We start from the raw sequence: 25000 nt of genomic DNA, 5'->3' as shown, positions 1-25000 counted from the left end.
TCTCTCTCTCTCTCTCTCTCTCTCACACACACACACACACACACACACACACAAGACCAGGAGCTGTGAAAATACACCTGCACACACACACTCGACCCCTACAATCACAATTAGTCGAGCACGCGCGCACACTAACACACACACACACACACACAATCGACAAGTCCCTTTAACAACCAGTAACACAACAGATCAAGTAATGAGTAATAACATCATCATCTCCCAATTTATTAACCATTGTATAATAAAAATTCCCTTCTATATATTGAACATAATCATTATAATTTTCAAAAATATAAAAATAATGGAAAATTATCGGTATCAGCAAAAATTTTGGCATCGTCCCATCACAGTAACACAGTTGCAAGACTATGTATAACAAACTAATGAAGCCAGGAAATAACAATGATACGTGATCGTAGGTTAAAAGCTGGGGCCAGGAGCTGAGCATCTACCCAAAGCAAGCACAGATTAGTACACAGGCACTGCTACAAACATAACTCAGTGTGTACACAGGCAGGGCCAGGAGCTGAGATTCGACCCCCACAAACAACTCAAGTGTGTACACAGGCAGGGCCAGGAGCTGAGATTCGACCCCCACAAACAACTCAAGTGTGTACACAGGCAGGGCCAGGAGCTAAGATTCGACCCCCCACAACTCGGTGTGTACACAGGCAGGGCCAGGAGCTGAGATTCGACCCCCACAAACAACTCAAGTGTGTACACAGGCAGGGCCAGGAGCTAAGATTCGACCCCCCACAACTCGGTGTGTACACAGGCAGGGCCAGGAGCTAAGATTCGACCCCCCGCAACTCAGTGTGTACACAGGCAGGGCCAGGAGCTAAGATTCGACCCCCCGCAACTCAGTGTGTACACAGGCAGGGCCAGGAGCTAAGATTCGACCCCCCACAACTCAGTGTGTACACAGGCAGGGCCAGGAGCTGAGATTCGACCCCCACAAACATAACTCAGTGAGTACACTGGGGAGCCACAAAAATCGACTAACACCCAGGTACCTACTTACTGCTAGGTGAAAAGCAGCAGTTGTAAGAAAACATACCCAACGTTTCCAGTGGTCCGAGGGTCGAGCCCCGGTCCGTCAGTGTGTGAACTGAGTCACTACCAAATAAGACACGAGCCTCGTAATCGAAGGACCCGGGTTCAGTCCCAGGCGGGTGGAGAGACCGGACAAGTCTCAATACACGTATTATACCTATTAACCTAGTAGTAAATAGATACCTGAGTGTTAGTTAGCTATTGTGAGAGTAAATCTTCGTGCTGAACTTTGAAATGAGCTGAGGTAAGATAACAGCTCTTAGCCTGTGAGCTGAGGTAAGATAACAGCTCTTAGCCTGTGAGCTGAGGTAAGATAACAGCTCTTAGCCTGTGAGCTGAGTTAAGATAACAGCTCTTAGCCTGTGAGCTGAGGTAAGATAACAGCTCTTAGCCTATGAGCTGAGTTAAGATAACAGCTCTAGCCTGTACACGAGCTGAGGTAGGATACACAAACGAGATTAGATAAATACCACACTCCTATCTAATCCCAATCTCTCTTCCCGATTTCCCTTCTCAATCCTTCCTCCCTTCTGATTTCCATGTCTTGTTCTGCCGTTTCCTCGTCCATTCCGCAGCAGTCAAGCGTCACACATCACCATATGACACTGTCCAGGATACACTTTCCAATCCATTTGTTGCCTGTTGTTGCCTCTGTGTTGCCCGTCACTCATCCGCGAGACTGGCAAAGCCTGCCTGTCTGTCTCAATAGCAATTACCGGACAGAGATTCGAACCTCCAACATTCCTTGTGTTACAGTCATAATAATAATAATAATAATAATAATAATAATAAATGATTTGATAGTAACTGGGGAAGGTAGGAACAATGATGATGGTGGGTAGGTACTGAGGGCGGTTATTAGCGAGGCTTAATATATTGGATACACATAGCGTGCTGAGGCACTATTCCATTTGATAGTTATATAGTGGGAACACCCAGAGTATGCTGCTACACTATCCTAAATGACAGATACACTGTAGGAAACACCCACAGCATGCTGCTATACTCTTCTAGATGGTAGTTACATAGTGGGAACGCGCACAGTGTGCAGCTTCCCTACTTTATGTGATACATACTCTCATACACCATCACACAGGGTGACTTTCATACAAGAGGTAATGAAACATGTCAGCCTGAGCAGGGAGACTTCTGCAGTGTCAGCCTGAGCAGGGAGACTTCTGCAGTGTCAGCCTGAGCAGGGAGACTTCTGCAGTGTCAGCCTGAGCAGGGAGACTTCTGCAGTGTCAGCCTGAGCAGGGAGACTTCTGCAGTGTCAGCCTGAGCAGGGAGACTTCTGCAGTGTCAGCCTGAGCAGGGAGACTTCTGTAGTGTCAGCCTGAGCAGGGAGACTTCTGTAGTGTCAGCCTGAGCAGGGAGACTTCTGTAGTGTCAGCCTGAGCAGGGAGACTTCTGCAGTGTCAGCCTGAGCAGGGAGACTTCTGCAGTGTCAGCCTGAGCAGGGAGACTTCTGTAGTGTCAGCCTGAGCAGGGAGACTTCTGCAGTGTCAGCCTGAGCAGGGAGACTTCTGTAGTGTCAGCCTGAGCAGGGAGACTTCTGCAGTGTCAGCCTGAGCAGGGAGACTTCTGTGGTGTAAGCCTGAGCAGGGAGACTTCTGCAGTGTCAGCCTGAGCAGGGAGACTTCTGCAGTGTCAGCCTGAGCAGGGAGACTTCTGCAGTGTCAGTCTGAGCAGGGAGACTTCTGCAGTGTCAGTCTGAGCAGGGAGACTTCTGTAGTGTCAGCCTGAGCAGGGAGACTTCTGCAGTGTCAGCCTGAGCAGGGAGACTTCTGTAGTGTCAGCCTGAGCAGGGAGACTTCTGTAGTGTCAGCCTGAGCAGGGAGACTTCTGTAGTGTCAGCCTGAGCAGGGAGACTTCTGCAGTGTCAGCCTGAGCAGGGAGACTTCTGCAGTGTCAGCCTGAGCAGGGAGACTTCTGCAGTGTCAGCCTGAGCAGGGAGACTTCTGCAGTGTCAGCCTGAGCAGGGAGACTTCTGTAGTGTCAGCCTGAGCAGGGAGACTTCTGTAGTGTCAGCCTGAGCAGGGAGACTTCTGCAGTGTCAGCCTGAGCAGGGAGACTTCTGCAGTGTCAGCCTGAGCAGGGAGACTTCTGCAGTGTCAGCCTGAGCAGGGAGACTTCTGTAGTGTCAGCCTGAGCAGGGAGACTTCTGTAGTGTCAGCCTGAGCAGGGAGACTTCTGCAGTGTCAGCCTGAGCAGGGAGACTTCTGTAGTGTCAGCCTGAGCAGGGAGACTTCTGCAGTGTCAGCCTGAGCAGGGAGACTTCTGCAGTGTCAGCCTGAGCAGGGAGACTTCTGTAGTGTCAGCCTGAGCAGGGAGACTTCTGCAGTGTCAGCCTGAGCAGGGAGACTTCTGTAGTGTCAGCCTGAGCAGGGAGACTTCTGCAGTGTCAGCCTGAGCAGGGAGACTTCTGTAGTGTCAGCCTGAGCAGGGAGACTTCTGTAGTGTCAGCCTGAGCAGGGAGACTTCTATAGTGTCAGCCTGAGCAGGGAGACTTCTGCAGTGTCAGCCTGAGCAGGGAGACTTCTGTAGTGTCAGCCTGAGCAGGGAGACTTCTGCAGTGTCAGCCTGAGCAGGGAGACTTCTGTAGTGTCAGCCTGAGCAGGGAGACTTCTGTGGTGTAAGCCTGAGCAGGGAGACTTCTGTGGTGTAAGCCTGAGCAGGGAGACTTCTGCAGTGTCAGCCTGAGCAGGGAGACTTCTGTGGTGTCAGCCTGAGCAGGGAGAATTCTGTAGTGTCAGCCTGAGCAGGGAGACTTCTGCAGTGTCAGCCTGAGCAGGGAGACTTCTGTGGTGTCAGCCTGAGCAGGGAGAATTCTGTAGTGTCAGCCTGAGCAGGGAGACTTCTGTAGTGTCAGCCTGAGCAGGGAGACTTCTAGTGTCAGCCAGAACTGGGAAACTTCAGTAGTGTCAGCTTCAACTGGTTTCCTTCCAGCAGAACTGGAATTACTATCACTTAGGTATGAGCACGACATAGGTAACAAAAAGGGAGTCTGAAATATGGCAAGGGAGGAAAGAAACGAGAATAGGGAGTCTGGAAGATATGGTAGAGAGGGCGAGGAGGGTGTTTGAGAAAGGGAGGATATTGATTGTGCCGGGGAAGGAGAGTGTTTGAAAGAGAAGGAATTAGAGAGGGAGGTTATTGATTTAGGACGATAAAGAAGGGAAGGAGGGAGAATAGGTAAGAAAATGGACAAAAAGGCTGAGAAGGTATGGAGGGGAAACCAACGTGAAAATCTGAAGAGAACTTGAAGAATCTGAAGAGAAATTTTAGAATCTGAAGAGAAATTGTAGAATCTGAAGAGAAATTGAAGGATCTGAAGAGAAATTGAAGAATCTGGAGAGAAATTGTAGAATCTGAAGAGAAATTGAAGGATCTGAAGAGAAATTTAAGAATCTGAAGAGAAATTGAAGAATCTGAAGAGAAATTGAAGGATCTGAAGAGAAATTGAAGAATCTGAAGAGAAATTGAAGAATCTGAAGAGAAATTGAAGAATCTGAAGAGAAATTGAAGAATCTGAAGAGAAATTGAAGAATCTGAAGAGAAATTGAAGGATCTGAAGAGAAATTGAAGAATCTGAAGAGAAATTGAAGAATCTGAAGAGACAGTTAAATATTTGAAGGGAAACTCTGAAAAGAAAGTGAAAATCTAAATAAAATTCGAAAATCTGAAGAGAAAGATAAAATCCGAACAGAAAGTGATTTTTTTTAATAGTTGATCTTATAGGTACATAAAAACTTTTTCTCGTACATATTTTAGAAACATTTGAACTTATTAAAAATGAACAAATTTAATTTATATCTGAACAAAAACACAGGATAGCTGAACGAGAACATAAGTGAACAAGAACAAATAAGGACAGACTGATGAACAAATAACTGAGCAAGCACAGTTGATAACTGAACAAGAACAGTTAATAACTGAACACGAACAATAAATAACTGAACAAGAACAGTTGATAAAAGGGATGACAATGCAAAAAAGGAACATCTTAAAATTATTGTGATTAAATCGGATTGTTCACTTGTGTTCACCATTGAACATTTCTGTTCACAAGGTATTCACTTTGAGAACAGAGAAAAGAAAATAGATTTAGTGTGAATACGGCCAAGACTCTTACCAGTGTGGAGAGCCGTGACCTGGAAGCCGGCACTGGTCGCCAGCACCAGCGTCACCATGAAGACCATCCTCGTCTCCAGGACACCGGGTCCTCGCCTCTGTCTCCCAGATCCTCGACCCGGGTCCTCACACCTTCCTTCCTGGTCACCAGGGGGTCTTAACCTGGTGTCCTCACCAGGTCGTCCAGCTTCCACCTCTCCAGGTCTTGGTCTCGTTTCTCCAGGTTCTGGTCTCATTTCTTCTGGTCCTGGCTTCATTTTCAAGCCCCCAGGTCACCAGGTCGGTGCGGGTCTCATCTGGAACTCACGATCCAGGTCGCTCAGGCTTAGTATGAAACTCTAACTCTGATTATTATTTACCACAAGTGTTTTCACTCACTCCACAAATTTCTGGAGCGTCATTTTCGACCAAGGGAAGAGGGGGGGATGTGAAGAGGAGGGGGAAGGGGGAGGGGACAACTGAAAATCGAGGGAGGGGAAGGGGGTAATAGAGAGAACCTGGAATTGGCCAATATTGCTTTTCTGTCTTTCAAGCTGCGAAAATAACCTTTAATTTGCCGCTGTTGACTGTAAACAACCTCATTTATATCCTCAAAGTCAGGATTGTGAACTGGAACGAAGAAACTTTAACCATTTCACTTTTTTTTTTGGCTTTCACACGATGGCTTTCAGAAAATTAAATAGTACCAGAAAGATTTTTTCTTTTTACTCTTCGCGTCACTCAGCTAAAAAAAAAAATATAGGGCGTTTGATACTATGGTTTATCTACTAGAAGGTATTTCAAACTAGAAGTGGTATCGAAGTCATTACTGTTTACACTTTCTTCCTGGAGTCACTCGTATAAAGGTCAAAGAGATGCCTCTTCGATATACAATAAGCCTCTTTACGTTTGCAAAAAATGTTGCCTGGAAAGATAAAATTACTTCCTTTTCGTCTGTCCAGCAACATTCGTAAGTTTCCTTGTATAATATACGATTATAAAGTAACACTTTTCACGGACATGGAAGCACCATTATTTACACTTAAAATTCCAGCGATTGGCACAATTTACGTCCCCCTTTTTTTCACAGATTCCTGGAAAACATTTCTATTTACACTTGGAATTCCAGGCGGATTGTCTGGCGAGAGATTTATGTTTCTTCTTAGCTGGAAGCTGGAAGCACAACCATTTAAACTTTCTCCGCCAACCAGCAGATGGATCAGTTCTGATAGTTGGAGACGTGTGAAGTGTACCAGCTCGGAGTCTGGAAGAGGCAGACTTTCCAGGATATTTGTTTGGTCTTTCAGGACAGTCTTCAAGCGTCGGCCTGGGAGAGTCGGAATCTCATGTAGGTTCTTCACAGGGTCTTCAAGCTCATGGAGACTGGTTTGGCCTTCCAGAAAAGGGTCTGGAATAAGAGATTCTCATGTTGACTTGTTAGGTCTTCCAGAAAAAGGTCTGAAAGAGGAGATTGTCATGTAGACTTGCTTGGTCTTCCAAAAAAAGGGTCTGGAAGAGTCAAAATCTCTTGAGGATTTGAACTTTCTTGCAACACAGGGCGTTCAAGCGTTTTTAAGTCAAGAAACAGCAGGTGCCGTTCTAGAAAAGGTAGTCTTCTCAGAAGATATATTGCGTGTTCCAGTAAGATGCTCAAAACTGTTGCCTGGAAGAGGTAGAATCTACGGCAGATGTTGCAAGTGCTCGTCAGGAAAGAAAAACAGATCTTGCATTTAAAGCAAGATTTATGTCTCGTTGGAAAGATATATGCAGGAGATGTTGATAATCCACACACTCTGAAAAGATGGGAGATAAGAACTCATTAGTGTTGATGGAAAATGAAAAGATTACCAGCTCGCTCTCTCTTTCTCTTCCTCCCATAAAGAAGAAAATCTAAATTAGAAAACACGCGCAAAAACTAGAATATTATGAAATGTAGTTTTTTAAGAGCCTACAAATCCTGAAATAAAAAAATCCTAACCTGAATTCTGTAAATGTTTTACGAAAATTTTCACCTGTTAATCCTTCGTCTAAATAATTAATAAAATTAACAAACTAAATTTTCAGTACATAAATATGTAAATAAGATTTTCATAAAAATAATTAACTTAAAAATGGATATTGTATGTTTATATTTGAAGTTTAGGGAAAAAACTGGTGTATTTTGGGATTTTTTTTTTTTGTCTTGGGAAGACTTGTAGGGAGGAATGGTTCACTGGAGGTGGCCACACACCTGTGCCACACACCTGTGCCATACCTGTGCCACCCCCCTGTGGCACACCTGCAATATACCTGTGACCGGTGTCGCCAGGTTGACTCTCATAGTTGGACCAACTTCCCCAACCCGATTGATTTACGTGGGGAAGTCCCAGCGTTGTGCTCCCCTCCCCCATCACCCCCTTCCTTCCCTCTCCCCCTCCCCTTGTCCCTTTCTCATCCCTATCTTCTCTTACCTTATTCCCCTCTTCCCTCTTCCCCCCACCATCCATACTACCACCTTCTTGAGTTTTCCTACTCTCCAGCCCTGGGCTAGGCTTGTCCTGTACTTTCCTGGTCAACCATACTGTTGCTGCTGGTGGCCTGCTGGCCAGGTTTCAGACATCTCTCAGATTAGAAAGGATTAAAATCTCTTAAAAAAAAATACCCAGGAGAGTAAAAAAAAAAAAAGCTTAAGTGCCAGTAAAGCGATGTTTGGAGGAATTTTCTGCCGCCTTAAGTGTTCATGAGACGGAAACGAAAGTCCTGCCAGAGTGCAAAACGTTTAACATGCTTCTGTTTCAAACACACGTGATAGGATGAAAGTATTTCATACGTCGCGTTTTCTACTTTTTTTAAATTACATTATAAAATATACATTCTGCCTTAGTGTCAACGTCGCCCTTAGTACTTTTTAATAATAATAATAATAATAATAATAATAATAATAATAATAATAATAATGTCTTTAAAGATGGACTGATTAAAAATGGGGTGAATTCTAAAGGATAATATGTAGTGTCTTCCTACTGATGTATGTTACGGAGCTTCAGGTGTGGGATGACAAGGGAAGGTACGGAAGCAGGTCCAGTGATGGTGTGGTTTAATGGCAGTGTGTGGACACCCCAGCCATACAGGTGATTGTTGTTTAATCACGTTAAAGGCGTAGTTGTGGTGGTGGTAGTAGTGGTGGTAGTGGTGGTGGTGGTAGTGGTGGTGGTAGTGGTGGTGGTAGTGATGGTGTTGGTGGTGGTGGTGGTAATAGCGGGAGAGGTTGTGATGGTTGTTGTTGCTGCTGTTGTAGTGGTGGTAGTTTATACACTCATGGTGGTGCAACATCGTAAGCAGTATCATCAAAGGCAGCAGGAACAGCAGCAGCAGCAGCAGGACCAGCAGCAGCAGCAGCAGCAGCAGGACCAGCAGCAGCAGCAGCAGCAGGACCAGCAGCAGCAGCAGCAGCAGCAGCAGCAGCAGCAGCAGCAGGAACAGCAGCAGCAGCAGCAGGACCAGCAGCAGCAGCAGCAGCAGCAGCAGCAGCAGCAGGACCAGCAGCAGCAGCAGCAGGACCAGCAGCAGCAGCAGCAGCAGGACCAGCAGCAGCAGCAGCAGCAGGACCAGCAGCAGCAGCAGCAGCAGGACCAGCAGCAGCAGCAGCAGCAGTAGCATGGGGACGAGTGCACCCCCACCAGTACCATAGAGAAGCTTGGTAAAACTTGTATCCCCCTCGACATAGCTTGATCAATATACCGATACCTTCCACTGATTGTTCTTTATAATGATGCTGCACAGGGTCGTCAGGAGGAGAAAAAGCAGGAGCAACAGCAGCAGGTAGAGAGGGAAGAACAGGGGAAGCAGCAGCAGCAGCAGGTAGGGAGGGAAGAACAGGGGAAGCAGCAGAGCAGCAGCAGCAGCAGCAGAGCAGCAGGTAGAGAGGGAAGAACAGGGGAAGCAGCAGAGCAGCAGCAGCAGCAGGTAGAGAGGGAAGAACAGGGGAAGCAGCAGAGCAGCAGCAGCAGCAGCAGCAGGTAGAGAGGGAAGAACAGGGGAAGCAGCAGCAGCAGCAGCAGCAGCAGGTAGAGAGGGAAGAACAGGGGAAGCAGCAGAGCAGCAGCAGCAGCAGGTAGAGAGGGAAGAACAGGGGAAGCAGCAGAGCAGCAGCAGCAACAGCAGCAGGTAGAGAGGGAAGAACAGGGGAAGCAGCAGAGCAGCAGCAGCAGCAGGTAGAGAGGGAAGAACAGGGGAAGCAGCAGAGCAGCAGCAGCAGCAGGTAGAGAGGGAAGAACAGGGGAAGCAGCAGAGCAGCAGCAGCAGCAGCAGCAGCAGCAGCAGGTAGAGAGGGAAGAACAGGGGAAGCAGCAGAGCAGCAGCAGCAGCAGGTAGAGAGGGAAGAACAGGGGAAGCAGCAGAGCAGCAGCAGCAGCAGCAGCAGGTAGAGAGGGAAGAACAGGGGAAGCAGCAGCAGCAGCAGCAGCAGCAGCAGCAGCAGCAGCAGCAGCAGCAGCAGCAGCAGCAACAACAACAACAACAACAACAACAGAACCAGCAATAGCAACAACAAAAGCAACAATAACAAGAGAAACAGTAGCAACAAAAGCATCAATAACAGCAACGACAGCAGCAGCATGTGGATATACCTCTGATGAGTTCCCAGAGTTTTTCTACTCCCAGAACCCGGCCTTGGGCTAAGCTCATCTGGTGCTCGCTTAGTCAACCAAGCTGTTGCTGCTGGTGGTCCGCTGAGGGCAAATTTAATGAAACAAGAAGATGGGAACACGAGGCACAGAGCTCTCGTGATATTTACCTTAAATGGGTTATTTAAGAGTAAGAGTTCATAGAGAGGGAAAGATGAGGCTATTAATAACTATGAAAAACTACACACATGTGCAACATCTGGGCATCTTAATGGTACCATAAAGATAGCCACATGTTGCATATATGTCTAATTCTTTATTTTGTCGGTATTGTATACCATACATGTACATTAATAATTATGTTTACAAGGGAAGGAGAAAGAAACCTGGAATTGAGAAGAAATTTAGATCTGAGGGAATCTCACAATATCGACACAGTCTGTCAGAAAAGCTTGGAGTGGAGAGGGAAATAGGAAAAAGGAGAAGGAAACGGCAGAGGGAAGAAACAGGAAACAGACCACCTCTCTAGGATGAGGCAAATCAACATGGGAGAGGTGTTCAGAAAAATGACCCAACTCCTGGCACACTCCTTGTCCAGTGTGTCCTGATACACTCCTTGTCTTGTGTCTCCTGATATACTCCTTGTCTAGTGTCTCCTGATACACTCCTTGTCCAGTGTCTCCTGATACTGGACAAGGCAGTGGGACCAGATATCTCTCCGTGGGTCCTGAGAGAGGGAGCAGAAGTACTGTGTGAGCCACTAGCAACTATCTTCAACAAGCCAGTGAACAAAGGGCAATTGTCAGAGGTATGGAAGAAAGAGGACAGAAAACGTTAAACTACAGGCCAATGTCTCTGACATACCTGGTTACTTGGAGGTTACCTGGAAGCTATTCCGGGGATCAACGCCCCCGCGGCCCGGTCCATGACCAGGCCTCCCGGTGGATCAGGGCCTGATCAACTAGGCTGTTACTGCTGGCCGCACGCAGTCCAACGTACGAGCCACAGCCCGGCTGATCCGGCACTGACTTTAGGTATCTGTCCAGCTCTCTCTTGAAGGCAGCCAGGGGTTTATTGGCAATTCCCCTAATGCTTGATGGGAGGCTGTTGAACAGTCTTGGGCCCCGGACACTTATGGTGTTTTCCCTTAGTGTACCAATGGCGCCCCTACTTTTTATTGGGGGCATTTTGCATCGCCTGCCCAGTCTTTTACTTTCGTAGGGAGTGATTTCTGTGTGTAGATTTGGGACATGCATAGTGTGATAGGTTATGGAGAAGATTATCAAGAATGATGAAGCATAAAGAAAGGAGTGAACTGTTACACGATATCCAGCACGACTTTAGGCGTGGAAAATCCTGTCTTACAAACCTGTTGTAGTTCTATAACAAGTTAACATAAGGCAGGAAAGACAAGGATTTGTCGACTACATATTTTTGGTCCATAGTCGAGCACAAGATACAGGTACAAAAGATAATGGAGGAGGCAGGATTAAAGACTACCTAACAGAAAAGAGACAACAAGTAATCGTCTGGGAAGAGGTGTCGGAATGGGCACATATCCCGGGTTGGGTTCCACAAAGATTAGTACTAAGACCAGTACAATTTTTTGTATAATGAACAACATGGCGGAAAGGCTCGCAGATAATGTGAAATTGAAGAGGAGAATACCAACATGTGAGGACCAGGAAAGACTACAAGTGGAGAGGCTGCAGTTCTAGTCTGAAAAGTGGCTACTAGAAATTAACCCCCAGAGGTGAGCATTGTACCGAGCATATCGCTTGAGGCGCACATCAACCAAATAACAGCTGCTGGGAATGAGCGTTAGGCAGATCTTAAGACTAGCTTTCGGAAATGTAAGGGAACTAAACCTCATGATGCTAGAGGAAAGTAGGACTAGTGGTGACATGATAACAACGTACAAAATACTGAGAGGAATTGGTAGAGAAGACAGGGACAGATTCTTCGAGAGGCGGGAAACAGGAAGACAAGGGCACAGCGGGAAGTTGAAAACACAGATGAGTCACTTGATGGTTAAGAAATGTGAAAATAGGCAAATTCCGAGGAATCTCTAAGTAAATCTCACAACCCCAAGTAAACTGGTTTGATTTCAAGGTGGAAAGGGTGGTTCCATTGCCTTGCATCGGAAGTACTTCACCAGCATTAAGGTTACATCCTTGAAGGATCTTACGTTAGGTAGGGAGAGAGAGAGAGAGAGAGAGAGAGAGAGAGAGAGAGAGAGAGAGAGATGAAAGATAAATATGAGATAGCTCTCTGTGCTGTCAAAATCTACTGACAGGGCGACCTGTTATCCCAGACTGCCGGGAAAACGATTTGAGAGAGAGAGAGAGAGAGAGAGAGAGAGAGAGAGAGAGAGAGGGAGAGAGGGAGAGAGAGTCCTAACTGTCCAAAGGTAGTAATGGCACCATCTGTCACGGGTGCTGACTCTAGCACCTCTACAATGGTGCTGCTGACGCCGCCCACCACGGCACTAGTGATTACAGAGGGGCGAGGGGTGGGTGGGTTTGTGTTGTGGGTGGGTTTGTGTTGTGGATGGGTGGGTGGGTTAATCTGGTGGGTGATTAGACTGGTAAGCATCCAATCCTCTTAGGAAGCATTCAATCCTCTCATGGAGTATCCAAGCCTGTCGTAGAGCATCCAAGCCTTTTACGGAGCATCCAATCGTCTTTGATGTATCTTTGATGAGTTTCAGAGTTTCTGTTTCCTGAGCCGAATAGATAAAACTTGCGATTTTGGCTTAAATAGCAATGCTCTTCTTGCCGAATAAGGCAAGCGAAAATTTGTGTATGCAATAATTGCGCAAAAATCATTCTGAACCTAACGAAAAAAAATATATTTCATTGCGTTTGTTTATTATTAAATTATAGTAAACTTATTTAAAATATATTTAGTTGGATTAGGCTAAATTAAACTGCTCTGGTTATAATAAGGTTAGGTAAGTTTTCTAAGGTTCTTTTGGTACAAAATTATTAATTTTTACATTAACATAAATGGAAAAAATATCTTTTTAAACGTATAAGAGAAAATTTTAGAAAGGGCTTAATTTTAAATGAGTTCTTGCTAATATATATATATATATATATATATATATATATATATATATATATATATATATATATATATATATATATATATATATATATATATATTCACCATTTATGTACACACATATGGATGCATACCTGTGCATGTGTATTCATATGTACACGCATACATGTGCATTAATGTGTCCATCACCACCACCCCCACTGTAACCACCATCCCCCCCCACTCTAACCCTCACCCCCCCCCCCACAGTAACCACCATCACCACCCACTATAACCATCACCCCCACCCCCACTGTAACCACCATCACCACCCACTATAACCATCACCCCCACCCCCACTGTAACCACCATCACCACCCACTATAACCATCACCACCACCCTCACTATAATCACCATCACTCCCACTATAACCACCACCACCCCCACTATAACCACCATTACCACCACCCTCACTATAACCACCATAACCACCACCCCACTATAACCACCATCACCCCCACCCTCACTATAACCACCATTACCACCACCCCCACTATAACCACCATTACCACCTCCCCCACTATAACCATCACCACCACCCTCACTATAACCACCATTACCACCACCCCCACTATAACCACCATCACCACCACCCCCACTATAACCACCATCACCACCACCCTCACTATAACCACCATTACCACCACCCCCACTATAACCATTACCACCACCCCCACTATAACCATCACCACCACCCCCACTATAACCACCATTACCACCACCACCCTCACTATAACCACCATCACGACCCACTATAACCATTACCACCACCCCCACTATAACCACCATTACCACCACCACCCCACTATAACCACCATCACCACCACCCTCACTATAACCACCATCACGACCCACTATAACCATTACCACCACCCCCACTATAACCACTATTACCACCACCCCCACTATAACCACCATTACCACAGACTATAACCACTATCACCACCCACTATAACCATGAGCACCACCCCCCACTGTAACCACAACCCCCCACTATAGCCACCACCACCACCCACCATCACCACCACCATCACCACCACTACCACCATCATGTTCCCTGTACAGAGACTTTGACTACACCCTGAATATGATGCTGATCCAGCAAGTGTCTTGTAAGTAACCTGGAAATTTATTTCGGAAATGGCTTATTAAAACTGAGTATTGAGCACCGACTCGTGTCACTTGCTCTACGAACCTTCATCTAATAATAACTAACCAGGGTTTTAAGTTTCAATTCTATCAGATAAGGCGTTCTGACGTTACCTTAGCTAACAGATGACTGGTTCTTTTTGTAGTTGCATTAATTTTAAAATTGTCTACGATCTTGTAAGAAAAAAATTATTTTGTACTTCCTCTCTTCAGCTGAAAGAATATTAAGTCAGTAGGGTGGTGAATCTGACAAGAATTTTGATCCACATACGGGTTTGGCGTTTAATTCAGAAGGTAAGGGTGAAAGATTCATTCGTTTTAAAAGGCTCTAGAATTGTATAGTGTATAATATGTTGTACCAGGCAGCCTGAAGTGTTGATGTAACTAAACTTGACCTGCATATAAGCAGGTGTAAACTCAGCATTATCGTCAACGCACTCGTACTGCACCCAGAGTGAGTCCATATATCTTATGTTATTTAAAAGCACCTTGTCGTTTACGATGTTGACCTCGGAGCAGTAAGGTGTTCCAACGATACTCAATATTCTATATCCCTCCGACACTTGTAACACAACTTTTGCCTGGTAGCCGATCTCTTCTGTGAGGCCTGGCTCGCTTAAGATTAAGAGGGAGCAGTTGTAGGCGCCCATCATGCCACAGTTTATCCCTCCCCAGAGGAGAAGATTCATCTCTTCCTCATGTCGGAGGAGAACTTCGTCCTCTCCCTCAGTGTTAATGAGGACAAACGTGGCTGGCTCTTCCAGAATGCTGGCGGCGTCTGGAGGTATGTTGATCCCGGAGTGAAGTACAATAATTTTTCCCCATGAGAGATAGATTAACCTGATAGCCTCTCTCATTGCTGCGGCAAGCATCGTCTCTTTCTCTCTGTTACAACAATTAAACAACAGGTAATTCCACCAGCGTGTGGGAGTACCTATATCACTCAGGACTTCCTCTAGCTTCACACTTTTAACATCCACTGTGGCGCATCTTCTCTTTGTGCTGTTGTACAACACTAGAAATATTTGGTTTTCTTTTACCTCGGAGAAATTTCTAGCGAGATATTTCAACACTTGTAACATGTTACAGTTTTCCACGTCGAGTACTATAGCACACCGAACGTCAGCCGCCTGGCTGTAACATGTACTGTTGTTACAGCCAGGATTACCTTCTGCGCCCTGCGTGGCTGCTCTATTGTTACAGACTTGGAAACCATCGGTGTCTTCCAAGGACATTGTGGCTGAGCATCGTCTGCGTGCTACACTGTTGTCTTTTCTGGAGCTGGTGACGTGGGAGAGTGGCTTTACGTTGAACATCACTCAACCGAGGTAGCCCTCTTTGATCTTCCTGCTGCCGGAGAGACGCTGCTGGGGGAGATCCTTCTGTAGGGAGGTAGATACGACCTCCTCCTGTAGGGAGGTAGATACGACCTCCTCCTGTAGGGAGGTAGATACCACCTCCTCCTATAGGGAGGTAGATACCACCTCCTCCTGTAGGGAGGTAGATACCACCTCCTCCTGTAGGGAGGTAGATACCACCTCCTCCTATAGGGAGGTGGAGACGACCTTTTCCTGTAGGGAGATGGAGACCTCTTCTCGGGAGCCCAAGACCATTTCTGGATGGGTCATGCCGTCCTCCTGGAAAGCACTGAGGACATCCTCATTGAGGAATCTGAGGAGCTTCTCGTCGGGAGAATGATCCACCTGGGAACTGAGACCGTGCACCATCTTCACGAATGCGACAGAGAGATACCTGAAGACGTTGCTAATGTTTTTAATTAAATCCATAATTCTTATTTCAATAAATTATTGTTTTGCAATACAAAATACCACATGCAAGAGCGAGCTTGGACTGTCGTGAAAAAATACCGTTTTACGTTTTACGTTTACGTTTTACGTTTTACGTTTTACGTTTTACGTTTCTCCATGGGGAAGAAAAATATTTAGAGCTACAGCTCGCCACCCACAAACGCGAATACATAATGACTTTTACACACACACACACACACACACACACACACACACACACACACACACACACACACACACACACACACACCTGTTGAGCAACATATGTTACATTTCTCGCATAAGAATAGCCAAAAAGAATCGAAAAAAAGTGCACGGTATTGAACATCACTTTACCAATCGCTAAACCTGTGAGGGTCAACTGAAAGGAGTATCGGAGGCTCGAGCCTCCGTCGGCTAAGTGCTTCCTCGTCTCGGACCAACCAGACTGTTGCTGCTGGACCAAAAACATGATTAACCCAGAGTCATTCGACAGACAACATAAGTAGCTTGGTAGGCAGAGTGGGAGGGAGGTACGTAGATACAATAGGTAGCTTGGTAGGCGACGGGAGAGGGAGGTACGTAGATACAATAGGTAGCTTGGTAGGCGACGGGAGAGGGAGGTACGTAGATACAATAGGTAGCTAGGTAGGTGACGGGAGAGGGAGGTACGTAGATACAACAGGTAGCTAGGTAGGTGACGGGAGAGGGAGGTACGTAGATACAATAGGTAGCTAGGTAGGCGACGGGAGAGGGAGGTACGTAGATACAACAGGTAGCTAGGTAGGTGACGGGAGAGGGAGGTACTTAGATACAACAGGTAGCTAGGTAGGTGACGGGAGAGGGAGGTACGTAGATACAACAGGTAGCTAGGTAGGTGACGGGAGTGGGAGGTACGTAGATACAACAGGTAGCTAGGTAGGTGACGGGAGAGGGAGGTACGTAGATACAACAGGTAGCTAGGTAGGTGACGGGAGAGGGAGGTACGTAGATACAACAGGTAGCTAGGTAGGTGACGGGAGAGGGAGGTACGTAGATACAACAGGTAGCTAGGTAGGTGACGGGAGAGGGAGGTACGTAGATACAACAGGTAGCTAGGTAGGTGACGGGAGAGGGAGGTACGTAGATACAATAGGTAGCTAGGTAGGTGACGGGAGAGGGAGGTACGTAGATACAACAGGTAGCTAGGTAGGTGACGGGAGAGGGAGGTACGTAGATACAACAGGTAGCTAGGTAGGTGACGGGAGAGGGAGGTACGTAGATACAACAGGTAGCTAGGTAGGTGACGGGAGAGGGAGGTACGTAGATACAACAGGTAGCTAGGTAGGTGACGGGAGAGGGAGGTACGTAGATACAACAGGTAGCTAGGTAGGTGACGGGAGAGGGAGGTACGTAGATACAACAGGTAGCTAGGTAGGTGACGGGAGAGGGAGGTACGTAGATACAACAGGTAGCTAGGTAGGTGACGGGAGAGGGAGGTACTTAGATACAACAGGTAGCTAGGTAGGTGACGGGAGAGGGAGGTACGTAGATACAACAGGTAGCTAGGTAGGTGACGGGAGAGGGAGGTACGTAGATACAACAGGTAGCTAGGTAGGTGACGGGAGAGGGAGGTACGTAGATACAACAGGTAGCTAGGTAGGTGACGGGAGAGGGAGGTACGTAGATACAACAGGTAGCTAGGTAGGTGACGGGAGAGGGAGGTACGTAGATACAATAGGTAGCTAGGTAGGTGACGGGAGATAAATTTAATTACAAGAAAACTTTCGTCATTAGTTACTAAACAGCTCTATTTAAAATTAATACTAATAATGGCACAATTCACAATTAACCCAAAAAATATATACCAAGAACACCCTTTAACCCTTAGACTGTTAACCCTTAGACTGTTAACCCTTAGACTGTTAACCCTTAGACTGTTAACCCTTAGACTGTTAACCCTTAGACTGTTAACCCTTAGACTGTTAACCCTTAGACTGTTAACCCTTAGACTGTTAACCCTTAGACTGTCCAAACAGATCTACGTTCACACTCGTAGTTCTCCAAAATAGATGTACGTTTTTTTTACACGTTTTCAAATGTAAAAAAACGTTGACTTATGTTTGGACAGTTTAAGGGTTAAAGGTGGCTTGTGAAGGGCTCTTGTTCCTAGGAAATGGAACAACACCTGATTTACCAAAGATTTATAAGTCCAGGTCTCTTTGTAGACCTGTCTGATCCGCATCTGACTTAATTCTCCTCATTAACATCACGTCATCTACAGAGACACTTCTGAGTCTATCCCTTCCATCATTTCATTCACATCTACCAAGAATAGCACTGGTCCCAGGACTGACCCCCTGTGGCACCCCGCTCGTCACAGGTGCCCACTGTGATACCTCATCACTTACCATGACTCGCTGTTGCCTCCCTGTTAGTTATTCTCTGATCCAATGCAGTGCCCTTCCTGTTATATGTGCCTGATCCTCTAGCTTCTGTCAGGAACTGTGTCGAAGACCTTCTTGCAGTCCAAGAAAATGCAATCTACCTACCCCTCCGTCTCATGTCTTACTTCAGTTACCGTGTGTGTGTGTGTGTGTGTGTGTGTGTGTTATAATGTTAACATTATTATATTAAAAAGTATCGGCTGGTATCGTCATTTTCACCGATACCGTAAGAATGACCTATACCCGCTGATTCCGATACCTTGGCATATCCCTTATAAATATACATCTCTTGGTGTATAAACACTGACAAGTATACATCTTTCGTGTATATACACTAAAGAATATATGTCGGTGTATATACATCGACAAACATATATTTTGTCGGTGTATATACACTGAGAGATGTATACAAACTTACCCCCCTCTCTCTCTCTCTCTCTCTCTCTCTCTCTCTCTCTCTCTCTTTACACAGGGTTTCACAAGGTTAAGGATCCCTAGCTTTATTGACAAGCTATTTACAGGTTAAGGATTCCTAACTTTATTGGCAAGTTAAGAGCTGTTACCTACATCAGCTCATTTGAAAGCATTTTTATTGTTAAGAGACATACAATTAGAGAACAGGATGAAGTTGGAGCCATCTGTGGGCCAGCATTTTCATTTGATCAACTGACTTTATCTCGTTGACATCATAATACTGTACGAATGTGTTCCATACTCGAGTCATCCTGGGGATAAATGATGTCAGATGAAGTGATGTTCTGGAGAAGGGTACAGCCAGAGTGAAGTTACTGCTTTCTGCCCGTCTTGTGGTATAAAAGCTTGCTTCACACTGTCCTCGAAGTGGATCCAAGTGTGGTACTCTCATTACATATACACTGAGTTATCATCAGTGGGATTATCAAGTTATTAAATTTCAAACAGTTACATCAGTTTGTTACCTTAATAAATATAACTCAACACTAACAACTTTTTACAATTATTTCTCTTAATTATTTTCATTATGTTTATATTTCTATTTTTCTTATTTTTGTTAATTTCGTTATTTTAATTATTATAACCTTTATTACAACATTAATTTTTATAATTTCATTATTACTTTATTACATTATTAATTATTTTTGCTACTTTTTATTTTATAATTATTAATTACATTATTAAAATTATTATTACATTATTAATAATTCTCTATTTCATAATTTTTAACATTATCAGTTATTAATTTAATCCTAACGTTCTTTCTCCCTCTTTCCTGGTAATTTTTATCTTCCTGCCTTTCTGGTTTTTCCTTCTTACCGTAGCGAGGAAGTGGAGGGTGGGGAGAGAGCCATCTGCTCTTCTATTCTTCAGCTTACACATTTAGGTTTGTGGTTCGATCTCCGGTGGAAACATTAGGACGTGTTTCCTTAGGACACCTGCTGTCCATGTTCACCTAGTAGTAAGTAGGTACCAGGGAGTTAGTCACCTTACACTTGCTGTCCCTGTTCACCTAGCAGTAAGTAGGTACCAGGGAGTTAGTCACCTTACACTTACTGCCCCTGTTCACCTAGCAGTAAGTACGTACCTGAGAGTTAGCCAACTGATGTGGGTCGCATCCTGGGGGGACAAAATTGACCCAAGTTGCCCGAAATGCTCTGCATAACCAGGGCTTTTATTTAGTATATCACTGATGTCAACTATGGTATGTATAAGTTGTATCGTGTACTTGTAGAAATAAAGATTATTATTATTATTATTATTATTATTATTATTATTATTATTAATATAGTTGTTGTGTTTATCTTTTCCATGTATTGTTATGTATTTCTTCGTATCTTTATCTTCTTCCTTCTGGTCCCTTCTCACTCTCTTCTATATCTCCTCGATAATTCCCTACGGTCCCCTTATGCTGTCTGGAAAACAAGGTTTATCTTCTACCTTCTTCCCTGGTGGGTTTACCCACTCTCCCCTCTTCCCTGGTGGGTTGACCCACTCTCCCCTCTTCCCTGGTTGGTTGACCCACCCTTCCCTCTACCCTGGTGAGTAAACCCACCTCCTTTTCTCTCCTACCATCTGCGTCCAGCTTCCCCTCCCACGGGACGGAACAGGTGACAGTGGACACGCCTCGGTTTAGAAAGGCATATCTCTGCTTGTGGTTGGGCGTATGAGTGGGCGTAAGTGGGCGCGAGGAGACATGAGTTTGAGAATGGGTATAAGTAAGTTTTGGGGTGGGTGAAGCAGTCAAGTGTGTGTACTCACCACTAAGTTGTACTCAGCAAATTGTGGTTGCAGGAGTCGAGTCACAGCTCCTGGCCCCGCCTCTTCACTGGCCGCTACTAGGCCACTCTTCCTGCTCCATGAACTTTATCATACCTCCTCTTAAAGCTATGTATGGATCCTGCCTCCACTACATCGCTTCCCAGACTATTCCACTTCCTGACAACTCTGTGACTGAAGAAATACTTCCTAACATCCCTGTGAGTCATCTGAGTCTTCAACTTCAATTGTGGCCTTTCGTTGCTGTGTCCCATCTCTGGAATATCCTGTCTGTCCACTCTGTCGATTCCTCTCAGTATTTTATATGTCGTTATCATATCCCCCCTATCTCTCCAGTCCTCCAGTATCGTCAGGACTAGTCTTGTTGCAATCCTTTGCACTTTCTCTAATATCCTTACGTACTTGGCTAGGTGAGGGTTCCAAACTGGTGCTGCATACTCCGATATAGGCCTAACGTACACGGTGTACAGGGTTCTGAACGATTCCTTATTAAGATGTCGGAATGCTGTTCTGAGGTTTGCCAGGCGCCCATATGCTGCAGCAGTTATTTGGTTGATGTGCGCTTCATGAGATGTGCCTGGTGTTATACTCACCCCAAGATCTTTTTCCTTGAGTGAGGCTTGTAGTTTCTGGCCCCCTAGACTGTACTGCGTCTGCGGTCTTCTTTGCCCTTCCCCAATCTTCATGACTTTGCACTTGTTGGGTTGAACTCCAGTAGCCAGTTCCTGGACCAGGAATGCAGCCTGTACAGATCTATTGTAGTTTTGCCTGGTCCCCGTCCGAATGAATTCTTCTCATCAACGTCACATAATCTGGAAACAGGGGCACTTCTGAGTCTGTTCCTTCCGTCATGTCGTTCACATATACCAGAAACAGCACCGGTCTTAGGACTGACCCCTGTGGAACCCCGTTCGTCACAGGCGCCCACTCTGACCCTCGTCACGTACCATGACTCACTGTTGTCTTATCAACTGGTATTCCCTGATCCATTACAGTGCCTTATCTGATATCCCCGCCTGGTTCTCCAGCTTTTGCAGTATTCTCTTATGTGTTCACGGTTCAAGTCTCCATCCACTCTTCTGTTTACTTATATATATATATATATATATATATATATATATATATATATATATATATATATATATATATATATATATATAGTATATATATATATATATATATATATATATATATATATATATATATATTAAATATGTATATATAATATATATATATGGCCCCTGGCTGCCTTCAAGAGAGAGCTGGACAGATACCTAAAGTCAGTGCCGGATCAGCCGGGCTGTGGCTCGTACGTCGGACTGCGTGCGGCCAGCAGTAACAGCCTAGTTGATTAGGCCCTGATCCATCGGGAGGCCTGGTCATGGACCGGGCCGCGGGGGCGTTGATCCCCGGAATAACCTCCAGGTAACCTCCAGGTATGGCAGTCTTCAAGCTGGCACTTGACAAGCACCTAAAGTCGGTTCCTGACCAGCCGGGATGTGGCTCGTACGTTGGTTTGCGTGCAGCCAGCAGTAACAGCCTGGTTGATCAGGCTCTGATCCACCAGGAGGCCTGGTCACAGACCGGGCCGCGGGGGCGTTGACCCCGGAACTCTCTCCAGGTAAACTTCAGGTAATATATATATATATATATATATATATATATATATATATATATATATATATATATATATATATATATTATTAATACATCGGCCGTCTCCCACCAATGCAGGGTGGCCCGAAAAAGAAAAACTTCATTATTCACTCCATGACTGTCTTGCCAGAGTCGTGCTTACACTACAGTTATAAAACTGGAACATTAACAACCTCCCCTCCTTCATAAATGTTACCTTGCTCACACTCCAACAGCACGTCAACTATATGTAGGAGTTGGGGAGGAGAAATAGTAACGAAGAGAGATCAACGTAAAGGTAGGGACAGGGTGGAGAATGGGGAGGGGAAGCATAGATGATGGGGAGAAGAAGCATAGATGATGGGGATTGGAAGCATGGATGATGGGGAGGGGAAGCATGGATGATGGGGAGGGGAAGCATGGATGATGGGGAGGGGAAGCATGGATGATGGGGAGGGGAAGCATGGATGATGGGGAGGGGAAGCATGGATGATGGGGAGGGGAAGCATGGATGATGGGGAGGGGAAGCATGGATGATGGGGAGGTGAAGCATGGATGATGGGAAGGGGAAGCATGGATGATGGGGAGGTGAAGCATGGATGATGGGAAGGTGAAGCATGGATGATGGGGAGGTGAAGCATGGATGATGGGGAGGTGAAGCATGGATGATGGGGAGGGGAAGCATGGATGATGGGGAGGTGAAGCATGGATGATGGGAAGGGGAAGCATGGATGATGGGGAGGTGAAGCATGGATGATGGGGAGGTGAAGCATGGATGATGGGAAGGTGAAGCATGGATGATGGGGAGGTGAAGCATGGATGATGGGGAGGTGAAGCATGGATGATGGGGAGGTGAAGCATGGATGATGGGGAGGTGAAGCATGGATGATGGGAAGGGGAAGCATGGATGATGGGGAGGTGAAGCATGGATGATGGGGAGGTGAAGCATGGATGATGGGAAGGTGAAGCATGGATGATGGGGAGGTGAAGCATGGATGATGGGAAGGGGAAGCATGGATGATGGGGAGGTGAAGCATGGATGATGGGGAGGTGAAGCATGGATGATGGGAAGGTGAAGCATGGATGATGGGGAGGTGAAGCATGGATGATGGGAAGGGGAAGCATGGATGATGGGGAGGTGAAGCATGGATGATGGGGAGGTGAAGCATGGATGATGGGAAGGTGAAGCATGGATGATGGGGAGGTGAAGCATGGATGATGGGGAGGTGAAGCATGGATGATGGGAAGGGGAAGCATGGATGATGGGGAGGTGAAGCATGGATGATGGGAAGGTGAAGCATGGATGATGGGGAGGTGAAGCATGGATGATGGGGAGGTGAAGCATGGATGATGGGAAGGGGAAGCATGGATGATGGGGAGGTGAAGCATGGATGATGGGAAGGTGAAGCATGGATGATGGGGAGGTGAAGCATGGATGATGGGAAGGTGAAGCATGGATGATGGGGAGGTGAAGCATGGATGATGGGAAGGTGAAGCATGGATGATGGGAAGGGGAAGCATGGATGATGGGGAGGTGAAGCATGGATGATGGGAAGGGGAAGCATGGATGATGGGAAGGTGAAGCATGGATGATGGGGAGGTGAAGCATGGATGATGGGAAGGTGAAGCATGGATGATGGGGAGGTGAAGCATGGATGATGGGGAGGTGAAGCATGGATGATGGGGAGGTGAAGCATGGATGATGGGGAGGTGAAGCATGGATGATGGGGAGGTGAAGCATGGATGATGGGGAGGTGAAGCATGGATGATGGGGAGGTGAAGCATGGATGATGGGGAGGTGAAGCATGGATGATGGGGAGGTGAAGCATGGATGATGGGGAGGTGAAGCATGGATGATGGGGAGGTGAAGCATGGATGATGGGGAGGTGAAGCATGGATGATGGGGAGGTGAAGCATGGATGATGGGGAGGTGAAGCATGGATGATGGGGAGGTGAAGCATGGATGATGGGGAGGTGAAGCATGGATGATGGGGAGGTGAAGCATGGATGATGGGAAGGGGAAGCATGGATGATGGGGAGGTGAAGCATGGATGATGGGAAGGTGAAGCATGGATGATGGGGAGGTGAAGCATGGATGATGGGGAGGTGAAGCATGGATGATGGGGAGGTGAAGCATGGATGATGGGGAGGTGAAGCATGGATGATGGGGAGGTGAAGCATGGATGATGGGGAGGTGAAGCATGGATGATGGGGAGGTGAAGCATGGATGATGGGGAGGTGAAGCATGGATGATGGGGAGGTGAAGCATGGATGATGGGGAGGTGAAGCATGGATGATGGGAAGGGGAAGCATGGATGATGGGAAGGGGAAGCATGGATGATGGGGAGGTGAAGCATGGATGATGGGAAGGTGAAGCATGGATGATGGGGAGGTGAAGCATGGATGATGGGGAGGTGAAGCATGGATGATGGGGAGGTGAAGCATGGATGATGGGGAGGTGAAGCATGGATGATGGGGAGGTGAAGCATGGATGATGGGGAGGTGAAGCATGGATGATGGGGAGGTGAAGCATGGATGATGGGGAGGTGAAGCATGGATGATGGGGAGGTGAAGCATGGATGATGGGGAGGTGAAGCATGGATGATGGGGAGGTGAAGCATGGATGATGGGGAGGTGAAGCATGGATGATGGGGAGGGGAAGCATGGATGATGGGGAGGTGAAGCATGGATGATGGGGAGGTGAAGCATGGATGATGGGGAGGTGAAGCATGGATGATGGGAAGGTGAAGCATGGATGATATAACTGTACGTTGACAGTGTTATGTAACTGTGTCTATGGGGGGAGGGGGGAGGGTCCCTCTTTTTCAGTGGGTTTATTTTACCCTTCCTCCGATATCTTTCACTTGGGTA

General features: G+C 46.2%; 1 protein-coding gene across 2 annotated transcripts in view; it reads right to left on the bottom strand.

The window, feature by feature from the left end:
- Nucleotides 1-25000, bottom strand: part of LOC128704232 (discoidin domain-containing receptor 2-like) — a 152290-nt gene that overhangs the window by 52305 nt on the left and 74985 nt on the right. For both annotated transcript variants that reach the window (XM_070102982.1, XM_053799274.2), the window contains one exon: nt 5192-6962. In XM_070102982.1, coding sequence (XP_069959083.1) covers nt 5192-5447 — 256 coding nt within the window. In that variant the 5' untranslated portion in view covers nt 5448-6962. The remainder of the gene's footprint in view (nt 1-5191; nt 6963-25000) is intronic.

Source organism: Cherax quadricarinatus, chromosome 84 (genome assembly GCF_038502225.1).
Source record: "Cherax quadricarinatus isolate ZL_2023a chromosome 84, ASM3850222v1, whole genome shotgun sequence".
NCBI lineage: Eukaryota > Metazoa > Arthropoda > Malacostraca > Decapoda > Parastacidae > Cherax > Cherax quadricarinatus.
The sequence above is the reverse complement of the archived record's forward strand: the minus strand, read 5'-3'. Positions and strand labels throughout refer to the sequence as shown.